Here is a 13210-nt window from a genome sequence, read left to right as displayed (position 1 = left end):
TTTAGTAACAACATACATAAAATAGCATTCATTAAATTCACACATATGCAAATAACAGTACTAGAGAATAAAATTAATAGCTGTTGTTAACTGAGTGATTACTAGTATCAGACTCTTCAATAAACTTTATATGCCTAACTCAAAATCTTCCAAAACATGCTGTGAGGTAGTTATAATTCTAATTTTCTTTTTATAATTGGCAACTTAGGTCATATTATTAACACAAATTAACAAAACTAGTAAGAAACAGAACAGGGCAACTAATCTAGACTGAACAACAACAACAACAAAAATCCATGTGTTTAAATACTTAATAAACCCTTGTGATAAACTTACAAAGAGATTAATTACAAAAGTGTAGGTGGGATGAGACCCACAGGGACAGTGAAGTTATAGTAAAAGCAGAGCTATTGCCACCTCTAGAGCCAAGGGGTATTGACCAGGGGCTAATTCAAGAGTTGTAGAGAGAAATGTTATCTTTCAGTAGAAGAACACAGCCAACCTGAGATAATTTTTTTAAAAATATTTTTTTAGTTGTAGATGGACACAATATTTATTTGTTTGTTTATTTATTTATTTTTATGTGTTATTGAACCCAGTGCCTCATGCATGTGAGATGAGCTACAACCCCATTTTGACAGAGGATTTAGGGGGATAAATATCCTGATCCCTGTCCCTCTCATAATCTATCAGACCTCCCAATTGGCTGAACAACTAGAATCCAGAATACATGAAAGTTGGCCCTGACAGGTGAGGGGTGACAAATGGTGGAGAATGGATTTGTGATAGGAAGTGGGGAAAAGACTAAGATATCCAGAACAACCACGAATACTCAATCAATATGAATTCCAATCAATATACTTTAAATTAAGATGCTTCTAATTTAGTGGGGAATTTTGGTAAATTAATACAGAGCTGAACAGTTGATAAAAATATGAAACAGTACAATAAATATCTAAAGTTCTCTTCAATTCTATGATCACAAAAATTATTAAAAATACATTTCTAGACAAATATACAAAACTGCTTATCAAAAATGATTTCCTGATATAGTTCAGTGGTAGCATGTGCAAGGCCCTAGGCTCACACCCCAGCACTACAAAGGAAAAAAATAATGATGATTTCCTGTTGTTGGACTGAAGTGTTAATAGCTATGCATATGATTTTTTTTCTGTCATCACTGTCTACAAATATGAGTCAGAATGGAGGATGTGAAGAAGGAACTGTTTGATAGCACCTGGCTTCTGATAAACATAACAGTGATTTATTTATTTAGAATGTGATAGTTCTTTATTATTTGACATATATTTTTATTATTTCATCTGAATACTCATGCTACCAGGTATCCTTCATATGTTGAACTTCAGTGTCTTGTATATAATACAAGATAAATATTTTTAACTTTGTGTTTAATGACATGAGTTGTCTACAGACACACATATATAATATACATACATGTACATATAAACACACACATGTGTATATACACATACACCTTTTCACTTTAATGGTAAATTTAGAATAAGCACAACTTGAGGTTAATATAATGATTAGGATGTTTAGGAGCATTTAGAGGCTGGGTGGTACCCTTATTCTTTCTGTCCAGGGAAGTACAGGTTTTTATTTGACAAATTTGGGAAGGCTCAGTCGTGTTCTTTCTTTTGAGAAAAACTGCCCGGAGGGAACAACTGTCTTTACTGTTTTCTCAGGAGCATCTTTTTTCTTCTTTTTAGAAAAGGGGCCTTCAGCCAGTTCAACATTGCCATATGTAGATATGTTCTCTGCCTACTTCTGGGTGTTTTTCCCCATCCTGTTTAGCTCTCATATTAAGCTATAGTCTCTAACATGTCCTTTATTAAAAATGTGATATTTTTGGCCTTTATATTTACTGTTTTATTTTTCAATTTGCTTATAATATAGCCATGGGAGAGCAAGGCCATTTTATTGTTTCAAATATTTCTCAAATCTGCAAATAGATATCCTTCCTGACTTCCTCTTCATAAAAAAAAAAAAGAGTCTCTAATAACCAAAACTCCCAAACCTAGTAAATTCTACTGATTAGCTTTCAGAGCCTACACTCTAGCCCTGCTATTTTTCCACAATGGAGGATAGCTACATGTTTGCAATTTCAGAAAGAAATTAACAAATACCCCCCCAGCACCGCACATGCATGTATGCATGTGCACACACACATACATGCACACAAATCCCTCAAAAACCTGTGCTGTCATATTAATTTGTTTTTTGCTACTCTAATACCTGAGTCTGGCTAATTTTATTTTATAAAGAAAAGTTTAATTAGCTCACAATTTTGGAGTCTGATGTCTAAAAAGCATAGTGTCAGCCCTAGTGAGTGCCCTAGGAATGTGTGTTAGAGTAATAGATCACATTTCAAAGTTGGAGTTGGAGACTCAGTAGGATCCCATAATCCTTTCTTTCTAAGGGCATGACCAAAGGACCCTCCCACTAGTTCCCACAATTTTTTTTTTTTTTTTTTTGTGTGTGTGGTGCTAGGGATTGAACCCAGGGCCTTATGCATGCAAGACAAGCAGTCTACCAACTTAGGTATATCTCCAGCCCCTAGGTCCCATATCTTAAAGGTCAGACCTCTCACTATCACCACACTAAGACCAAGTTAATATATATGAACTTTTGACAAATGGCATCTAAACAACAGAAGTTAACTTACTATGGGTCCTCATGTTGAAAACTAAGGGAAAAAGAATCTAGACAGATCTTCAAAGGTAATTTCATTTATGAAGAAACATGCTTTTAGACATCCTACATGATAAACAGGTAAATAACTCATCATATATGCATATAACATTTCTGAGTATACTTACCTCAGCTGTGTGTTTTGCTACATGGCCCACGATAACAATGACCTTTCCCTTGAAGTTCTGAAGCATAGTGGTGTAAGGGCCCTGGGTAAGCTCTCCTTCTGCAGTGAATGCAGCACTGAATGGAATGTTGATGCTGCCTGAAATGTGACCTCGAACAAAACTGAATAGGTTAATTTAAGGAAAACATTTTTTTGTGTGTGCAGACTTGAGTGTCTCAAAGAACCAGAGGTAACTGGTTTGCAGAGATAGTACAAAACATCTCCATGCTCACATGAATATTTTATTAAGTGAATTAAGTACCTCGAAGGGTAATAAAAAAAGTTAAATCTGAAAATGAGGTAGAAAAGAAAAAGAAAGACGACTAGCCAAGGACGTAATGACATTCTTCCTCCTTAAATGAATTGTGAAAGCGATCCTGATGCAGCAAAGTGATGTTAGTCATAAGGGTTGTACAATATTCACACCTTTCAGTTCATTATTACCTCTGTGCTTTATTTATTTTTTTGTACCAGGGATTGAACTCAGGGGCACTCAACCCCTGAGCCACATCTCCAGCCTTTTTTATTTTGAGAAAGAATCTCACAAAGTTGTTTAGGACCTCTCTACATTGCTGGGGCTGGTTTAGAACTTGTGATCCTCTTGCCTCAGCCTCCCAAACTACTGGGATTACAGGTGTGTGCCACCATGTTTGGCTACTGTAATTAGAGTCTCAGGTCTAATGTGATACTGCAAAAGCCTATTCATTTTAGGCAAGTCATTGCTAAATGGGACTCAGGATTATAACAGGTAATTAGCACTAGTTGGAAACACTTTTATTGTTGGTTAGTTTCTCAAGAAAACTTATCTCATGTTTTCATTACTTCCAATTTTATGTTCTCTGAATACTGAAGGTAGTGATGTTTTATTGTTTTTATACTCAAGAAGGGTTCTGATGGTCTTATTGACTATTAGGAATTAGGGGATCCATTAGCTTAAAATATTTAGAAATGTCATAAGATCTTAAAGAAAAAATATATGTTCCAGTAAATAATTAAAAAGTACAATTGAGATGGGCATGGTGGTGCACGCCTATAATTCCATCTGCTCAAGAGGCTGAGACAGTAGGCTCCCAAGTTCAAAGCAAGCCTTAGCAATTGCGAGGTGCTAAGCAACTCAGTGAGACCCCATCTCAAACAAACAAACAAACAAACTAGGGCTGGGGATATGGCTCAGTGGTTGAGTACCCTTGAGTGCAATCCCTGGTACCTCCCGCCCCCCCCCAAAAAGTATAATTGAATAAAATGGAGCCTTGGAAAATAAAAGGTGATTCTCTGTATAGAATTATAGAGAAAGATTTTCTTAAATACTCATTAATCAAATAAGTCTTCAAATAAAACAGCTGTGAACATTGCTCTAAAAGAAATGTATATGATACTTGAATAAAAGTTAACGAGGCAAAGGGATGACATGGAAGTGGAATAGGGTGTGATAACTGAAAGATCTGGAAAATAACAAGAAAAAGAGAATAACAACTCCTAGGGAGAAAGGAGAGCTGTGTGACCTGGGAGGGCCAGAAGGGCATACAATGGGCCCTGGGCTGTGGACTTTCACCCTTTCCCAGCAACAATGGGTTTTGAACTTTTGCAACTGTTTTCCTGATTTAGGATTTGAACTTGCACAAATGTTCCTCCTGACTGCCCAACCGATTCAAATGATTCAAATCTCACTTTTTGCGATCCAAATCTCACTTAAACACTATAAAAATCAGACCCCTCCTGTAATCATTCACCATTTTCTTCTCTGAAAATGTGCCATTCTACAGCTTAATAAAGAAAGCTTGCTGATCTATTGAGGTTTGTTCCCATTTCGGTTATTTTTGCTTTCAATAACAATTTAGGCAAAAATTTTTGTTTTATAGTGGGAAGATACATGGCCAATAAAGAGAAAGGCAGGAAGGCCACTGGCAGTGAAATTTAGACAACATGGAGGAGTATAGGTATGAGGGGCCTGGAAAAGGAGGGAGGGGCCAGATACACAGGGCCTTGTTGATAATATTGGACTTTATTCTAAGAACAGTGAAAAAGGGTTTTAGGCAGAAAAGCTAAGTACTACATTTGCATTTAGGAGACTCTGTGGAGAAAAAAAGAGGAGTAAATATACAGACTAATTTATAAGAAATTTAGGCAGTATCTTTTCCTTTTCTTGATTAGTGATGACTACCATGAAAGGAATTTGATGTGTTTAATAGTCATTTTCTCAAACTTCCACTTTCGTTATGTAAATTAATAGTTTTAAAACATTATGACACAAGCAAGTAATATTTTCCCCCAAAATTCATCACAGAGAAGGGAGAAAAATTGGAATTATTTATTGAAATGAGAATTTTTCAATAACCCAAGAGTTTGTAGTCATCTTTTACACTATTTTCTTTCTCTCTCCCTTATACTTTTCCTTTCTGTCATCAATGAAGAGTTGAAAAATTCCAAGCTTTAGTTCTCTAGAATGATGGGAAATATGTGTGAGGCCCAGGATCCAATCCCCAACACTGGAAAAAAAAATGATGGTGGAGACTGATAACATTTCATATATCTTAAATTTGCAGTTCAGGTGCTACTTCATTGCTTTTTTTTTTTTTTTAAAGAAAAAGTTTGGCATTAATAATGAGAGAAACAACCATAAAGTAGGTTCAGAAGAAACTAAAAGATGGAATCAACATTGGAATTTCTGTGTATGTTGTTTAGTTAGAGTCTTCTAGCATTTGCAGAGAATTCATAACATTGGGAAGAATACCCTTAGACGTTATAAGCATTAGTTTCTCAAACATTTATAATTATTCAATACTCTCAACTGTAGTTCTCATGAATAGTAAAGACTTTACCCATGAATACAATTATCCTGACAGTACTTAAAAAAAAAAAGATAATACTTTTGTTTTTAGCAAAGGTATATCTTAAAATAAAAATTATGATAACCAAACCAAGAACCTGACAACTCATTTGTTCTCAGCAAACAGATCTATATCTGTCAGGTCTGAATCAATTGCTAGAGATAGTTTCTGTGTTTATGAAACAGCACTTATCAAGTGTGAACATCTTTTCTTTCTAGTGCTTTCACAGTAGCAAAAGCAATACAAATCTATACTAGTCAACTGCTGTGGCAGAAATGTTTATATTACCTGCTTGCTCCTCACTTTGTTTGAAAGAGCCCCAGCCACTGCCCTTGGTGAAAGGGTGAGCCCAGGCTGTCATGTTTGTATTAGATAACCCTGCCACCACCGTGGCTGACAGGATACTGGGGAGGGAGGGTGAAGGTAGACAGATAGCTGTTATAGGCAGAGCCAATCCAATTCTTTTCCTTGAAAATCAGAAACAAAGGACAATGTTCAGGCTGTGTTAAGCTTTACAACGGAAGGTCATGTTGAGTACCTCTTGAATAAAATTTGTTCAGCCACATATTAGAAATTACAAGTCCTTTACTCTGAAGAAAAATTGTTGTAAAGCTAAATTCTGTAAATATTGGGTTTAAAAAGTAGCCATGAATTTGTGGTTTCACTCTCATTTATTTTTTTAAAGTTTGTCTAAACTGCCTTTTAGTCACTAGAAGTATGTCATAACTTGTTATTGTCCTAGAATTTACTGTTGGTTATGCTTTATGTTTTTTAAAAGTATGGATTAAATGCTAAAATGCTTGATAAAATATGATGGCAATAAAATTGTTGGGAAGAGGAAAGTTAATATCCAAAACATAAAATTACTTAAGACCTTTGTTTGGTTATACTTTGGAAGACAAGACACAGAAGAAATAGCATTAACTAATAAGTTCCCTTATTCTTAGTTTAGAATCAAAAAGTCCTGGAAAACATCTGAGCACTCATCCAAGAATCTTCTTTGTCATGAAACTTCTAGCACCTAAAAGACTAAGCATGAATGATTACAGACAAAGTTGTTGAACCTCCAAGTTTTCTATCCTTAACAGCATGACTGGTAAGCAGCAGAGGAGAATGAGATTGGCCTAGTTACACATTAGTACATTAGTACAGCCTCATCCAATAGTTTTTTTTTGGTTTGTTTGTTTAAATTAGTTGGATAATGAAGAAGACAACTTCCGTCATTTAAGAATCCTTTGTTTTCTTCCTTAAAAATTTAGTTTCACTGCTTACAATTCAGATTCTTATGTGAAAGACATAATAAGAGGAAGCAAAACTTTTTTAGGTAATTTCTAAATATCTTAAAGAAGATGACCAGATTATATTGCAAAGGTATGTAGTTGAATATTCTTTTCCCATATTTTTTGCAGGGGATATATTGGGACTAAACCTAGGGACACTTTACTACTGAGCCATATCTCTGGCTCTTTTTATTTTTTGATTTGAGACAAGGTCTCACTAAGTTGCTTAGGGCCTCACTAACTTGCTGGGGCTAGCTTTGAATTTACAATCCTTCTGCCTCAGCCTCCCAGTTGCTGGAATTACAACCTCCCACCATACCCAGCTACTTTTGAGTCCTTCATAATCACAATAAAATACTGTGCATATTATGTATTTAAAAAAGAAGCAAAGTGCATATTTTTATGTATTTTATATTAAATTAGAATAGTAAAATAGAACACAGTGTTTCATATTTGGCAACTTCAAGTGATCATTCCTGGGCTAAATCTGATAAGGACAGCAAAAGGACAGAAAATATGCATTGATAAGCTCTTTCTCTGTGAATTGGTTTCAATTCACTGTCCTGCTGTGAAAGACAAATATGTAAAGATTCTTTACAGCAAGATAGTGTTGTGAAATGAATATGAAACATTACATATTTTAGGATTATGACTGTCACTTCATTGCTTTCCTTATATTCTAGATAAAAATCTAAATTCTCTGTTTTAACCTTTTGCATTTCAAAAAAGCTATTTCATGTAAGCATAAACACAAAGAGGTTCTGTACTAAGTATACTTCTCAATAGCTAGGCACTAAGCTATTTACAAATTAAGAACTTATAAAGCTTCAGCTTCAAAATACCCAGTTTAGGATTATACAATAAGTAGATGCAAAATTATTTATTTATTTTTGGCACTGGGGATTGAACCCAGAGGCCAAAGTATTATGTGGTGATTAGCCTCAATCATATATGCATCTTGATAATGTAATTCCAACAATGCCCACTATAATTTTCAGTTTGATTTTGGTAAAAATGACAATACCAATAAACAATAATTTTTAACTTTTCAGTGTCCAAGTGAAATTAGAAATTTTGATGAAATTCTTGAAGGAATTAAAAATCATGATTAAAAAAGACAGTAGGAATTACAATAACTCTCTACTATAAAAATATAGTTTGAGCCCCCAAATTTAGCCCCAAAATCTGAAATATAAAATATTTCAAAATCTTAAAACTCTCACATGATATCACAAGTGGAAATTTCAAACCAAGAAACTTTGTTTCATGTACAAATTATTACACATATTGTATCAGGATATGTGTATAAACTGTATGTGAAATGTAAATAAATTTTATGTTTAGATTTGGATTCCATCCCTAAGAAATCTCATTATGTTCAGATAAATTTCCAAAAAAAAAAATCTCAATCAAAACACTACTGGTACTGAGTATTTTGGATAAGAGATGTTTAATCTGTACTTATGAAATTATCCAGTTATTACAGCAGTTACTCAGAGTATTTGTACAAAGCTGTTTACTACTTTATACTATAGGACACATTCCAATATACTCATGAGTTTTCTTTGATACTTGGTGACCAGGCAATAAGCTATACGCTTCCAATACTACAGCTCTACATTCTATCTGGTAGACACTGCCAAAGAGCATTCAAGTGAGATTATAATAAAATTTTTCCACTTAATAAAACATGGTAGGGGCTGGGATGTGGCTCAAGCGGTAGCGTGCTTGCCTGGCATGCGTGCGGCCCGGGTTCGATCCTCAGCACCACATACAAAGATGTTGTGTCTGCCGATAACTAAAAAATAAATATTAAAATTCTTTCTCTCTCTCTCTCTCTTTAAAAAAATAAAAATAAAAAATAAAACATGGTAGTCCCGTGGACAAACAGATCTGAAAAAATTTTTTAAATTCATTGTGATAAAAGAATTGGGCTATCAGAATAGCATTAACAGGCAGGGATGGCATATATTATCTTCTAGGTTTCTAAGAAATGAAGACTTTCTTTTATTCCTAAATCAGTCTATGTAATGCTACAGTAAGCAGATATACTATACTTTAATTAAGCAGATAGGAAAAAAATCAGTTTTATGAATGCTCATATTCCAGAAAGATTCTTCACTTTACCAAAAGATTTTTAAAATCCCTTTAAAAATGCTCTCAAAATTCAACACAGAAATAATCTCATTTTTTTCTAAATCCTAAAAGAACACAGTATTTTTGCTGGGTACCAAACTTAGTGACATCATACCTGTACAGATAAAGTACACCAATCTTGCCAGAGCAATTATGAAAGTGTACATACCTTTATGTAAGTTTGTTTGCTGTGCTAATTTTAATTAGTGTTATAAATCTTTAAGCCCTGAAGGCTATACTGTTAGTATATCAGTAGCCAAAAAAGGAAAACGGAATTAAACCCAGTTTCTCCATACGTAATGTAACTAAATAATATTAACTGAAATAAAAATTGTTCAGATATCATTTCCTTGCTAACTCTATTGTTGCAGTGTATTTGAATTGCATTCCCAGCCCCCAAATCCTCCATTTTTAACATATTAGTGGCCCCTTCTAACATTTTACTCATCTGTCCATCTCTATTCCCATTACTGTCTACTTTAGACACTGATTACTTTGAGCTTAGCTACTGCAAATGTAGCTGCTTCCTCCAACTTTCACCTTTTCTGAAAAGCCATTTTATTTATGATGTTGTCAAGTTAAAAATTTATTCCTTCAAAAATTTATTCCTAAATATATTCCTGATAAGAAGCTTTCCGTGGCTGTCTATAGAGCAAAGCCCAAATATTGCATTTCAACAATATAAAGTAGAAGATAAAGACAATATAGGAAAACAATAGGCAATTTAGAAAATATTTTAAACAACATTTCAAAAGTAACTTTCTTTGAAGAAAGAAAATGTGATATAGAACATTCCATTCCTCCCATTGTAAACAGGAGTGGAAAACATGTTTGTGGCAAGAGAGAAATGAAATTATTTAAAAAAATACATTACATTAATTCAGTCATTAATTTGTATAAACTCATTTGCCTCAATCTTGTTTATGCTTAACATCCTATGCAGAGACTAGATAGGTGCCTGGCAAATAGTATAAAGGTTTAGGAGCAAGTTAGCCAATTTTATGGCCTTGGGAAGTTGCTTCATTTCTTTAATCCTGTTTCTTCATCAGTAAACTAGAGATGTTAAATACATGCACATCATAGAACTAGAACCATGCTTAGGACGGTGTAAAAGCTTAATGGTAGCTATCATTAACAATTAATTCTCTTATATTTACTCATTCTAAGTGTCTCTCATTTTAAAATAACAAATACAGTACACATTGTTGCTGCTGCATATATTTGCATCTTCCATAAAGTTCTAAATCAAAAAATCTCAAGTTTTGGATTTTCAGGAATTATTGAGTAATGGTATAAGGTGAAATAATAACTCTTAAAATATACTGTTGAGATTTCCGACCACCCCAAAACTTCTGTTGGTTTTGATAATTTTCTATTCTCTGTCTCCATCTCTTACTTTGCTGGTCTCCTTGTTGGTCAAAAATGCCAAGCCATGTATTCATATGTCAGAAATTCTTGCTTAGAAATCCCTTCCATATCTTTTATAGCCCACCTCTTCACATCATTTGACTCTGTTGAAATATCATCATCTCAATGTTCTCCTTGAGTATTATATATGAATTCTAACAGTACTGTTATGATTTAGATGTGTTATCCCCTGAAAACTCACATGTGAGATAAAGCAAGGTTTGGAGGAGAAATGATTGGCTCATATCCTTAACCTAATCAGTGAATTTTAATCCCTTGTGGGATTAAACTGAGTGATAACTGGAGGCAGGTGGGGTGTGGCTGGAGGAAGTGGTTCATTGGGGTATATATTTTGTTTCTGGAGAGTGGACTCTCTGCTTTCTAATCATCATGTGAGCTGCTTCCTTTTCCACACTCTCCTGCCATCATGTTCTCCCTCACCTTGAGCCCTGAGCAAGGAAGCTGACCTTCTATGGACTAAGGCTTCTGAAACAGAACCCTCAAATAAACTTCCTCTTCTACAGTTGTGCTGGTTGGGTCTTTAAGTCATAGCAGCAAAAAAGCTGACTAAAACAACTTCCTATCTTCTTTCCTGCTTTATTTTTTTACTTAATTAACATTTTTTTTTTTGCCATTTAAGATCATTTTAAAGGTATGCTTATCTTTCCAATTAAAATGAGATTTCCAGAAGTTCAAGTAATTTTGTCACTTTGTTTATCAACAGTTCTACCAAATCTACATTATATGGCACACAATCAATAATACAATAAATATTTACTCAATTAATGAATATTAATTAGATGCGTACTTCTAACTCTAAATTTTGATTCTACTGCTTTCTTGTAAGTACTGTCTTACTTCCAGGCTTAAAGGGAAAAGGGTCTCAGCTATAGAGTGCAAGAAGAGTTTATATATTGCCAAATGACTTTTATAATATTTTTTAGTTGTAGATGGACATAATACCTTTATTATATTTATTTATTTTTATGTGGTGCTGTGGATCAAACCCAGTGCCTCACATGTGTTAAGACAAGTGCTCTGGCACTGAGCTACAACCTCAGACACATGCCAAAAGAATCTTGATGTTTAACTTTGAAGTGTACCATAGGAGATTGTGGGTATATCATTCTGCCTTTTTCCTTCTGTAAATATTTTCTGGATACTTTCTAGGTGCCAACCCTGGTGTTGGGGTTACAAATATTAAAAGCACATGAGTTCTATACCTATCTGTTACTCTTATCCAGATATTAGGTCCTTGCTGGTGTATTCTTTGTTTGTATTGCTCATTCGGCTCTTATTACAGATTGTCTTTACTATTCATTTGTCTTTTTGCATAAAACATTTTAGTGTTTTACAGTCCTCATACTGAAGCAACCTGGCAAATAAGAACTATATTTTATGTCTTCTTCTTAAAAAATTATCCATAGCACTATAGAGAGTAATATTAGCAGTTGCTGTCAATGATGGTGATATCTAAAAATATCAAATAATCACACTGATTCTAAGCACTAAATTTATGAATGTATTTATTACTATGCACATATCTTTCCATTGTCTCTAATTCCTTAAAAATAGGATTTAGCATGAATAATTACAAGGAAATGTTATTATAGTATAATATAATCAAACAGTACAGAACACAGAAGATTTATAAAAAGCTTATGCTTCTTCCAGCCTTGGAAGGTCATAAATAGTTTAGACAACTCAATCAAAGGGTATTGTTGGATGTATAGCTCTCCATTGTTCACAGTTTCATGATATTAATAGAGATTTAATGATAACCAATGACTCTGAGAAAAGTTTAGAAATTGGCTTCTCTCAAAGCACTATGAAATACAGGTAGCAATATTTGGAACTCAGAAGTGTAAAAGTAGTAGATATGTGGTAGAGGAAAAATTTAGAAATGTCATGAGGATAAATGGTCTAACTTTAAGAATATCTTAGTTTTAAATTACTACAGAGCCACAGTAACAAAAACAGCATGGGGTTGGCATAAAAATAGACAATGAAGTAGAATAGAAGACAGAGACAAATCAAATACTTATAATCAACTGATTCTTCACAGAGGTATCAAGAATATATGCTGGAGAAAAGACAACCTCCTGAACAAATCGTTCTGGGAAAACTGGATATATGTAGAAGAATAAAACTAGATCCCTATCTCTCACCTTGTACAAAAGTTAGCTGAAAATGGATCAAGGACATAGGTATAAGATCAGAAACTTTGCAATTGCTAGAAGAAAACAAAGGATGAATCAACATACAAAGAGTTCTATGGGTCAGGAAATAATAACAAGAGTCAATAAGTTGGATGGCATAAAATTAAAAAGCTTCTGCACAGCAGGAAAGAAAACAACAACATGAAGAGACAGCCTACAGAACTGGAAGGAATCTTTGTCAGAAAAGTTTTCTTAATTAGGAACTAATATCCAGAATATATTAAGAACTCAAAAAATCAATATCAAATTTAAAAAAACCCATTCATGTGGACAAATGGAAAATGAAGTATCTACTTCTCAAAAGAAGTTCAGATGACCAACAATACATGAAAGAGAATTATTATATGAAAAACTAATAATTATATGAATTATAATTTTTAGCCATCAGAGAAATGCAAATCAAACTTACCCCGATATTCCATTTTGTGCCAATCAGAATGGAAATCTTCAAAAACACAC

At 33.9% G+C, this 13210-nt stretch overlaps 1 protein-coding gene across 4 annotated transcripts in view; it reads right to left on the bottom strand.

Moving 5' to 3' along the window:
- Tbck (TBC1 domain containing kinase) overlaps positions 1–13210 on the bottom strand; it is a 224266-nt gene that overhangs the window by 29876 nt on the left and 181180 nt on the right. For 3 of the 4 annotated variants that reach the window (XM_027935483.2, XM_071614491.1, XM_071614492.1), the window contains exon 25: positions 2844–3003. The exons of the other annotated variant lie outside the window; for it this stretch is intronic. In XM_027935483.2, the coding sequence (XP_027791284.1) occupies positions 2844–3003 (160 nt within the window). The remainder of the gene's footprint in view (positions 1–2843; positions 3004–13210) is intronic. 4 annotated transcript variants of the gene reach the window in all.

The sequence above is a fragment of the Marmota flaviventris genome, chromosome 7, assembly GCF_047511675.1.
Source record: "Marmota flaviventris isolate mMarFla1 chromosome 7, mMarFla1.hap1, whole genome shotgun sequence".
NCBI classification, from domain to species: Eukaryota; Metazoa; Chordata; class Mammalia; order Rodentia; family Sciuridae; genus Marmota; species Marmota flaviventris.
The sequence above is the reverse complement of the archived record's forward strand: the minus strand, read 5'-3'. Positions and strand labels throughout refer to the sequence as shown.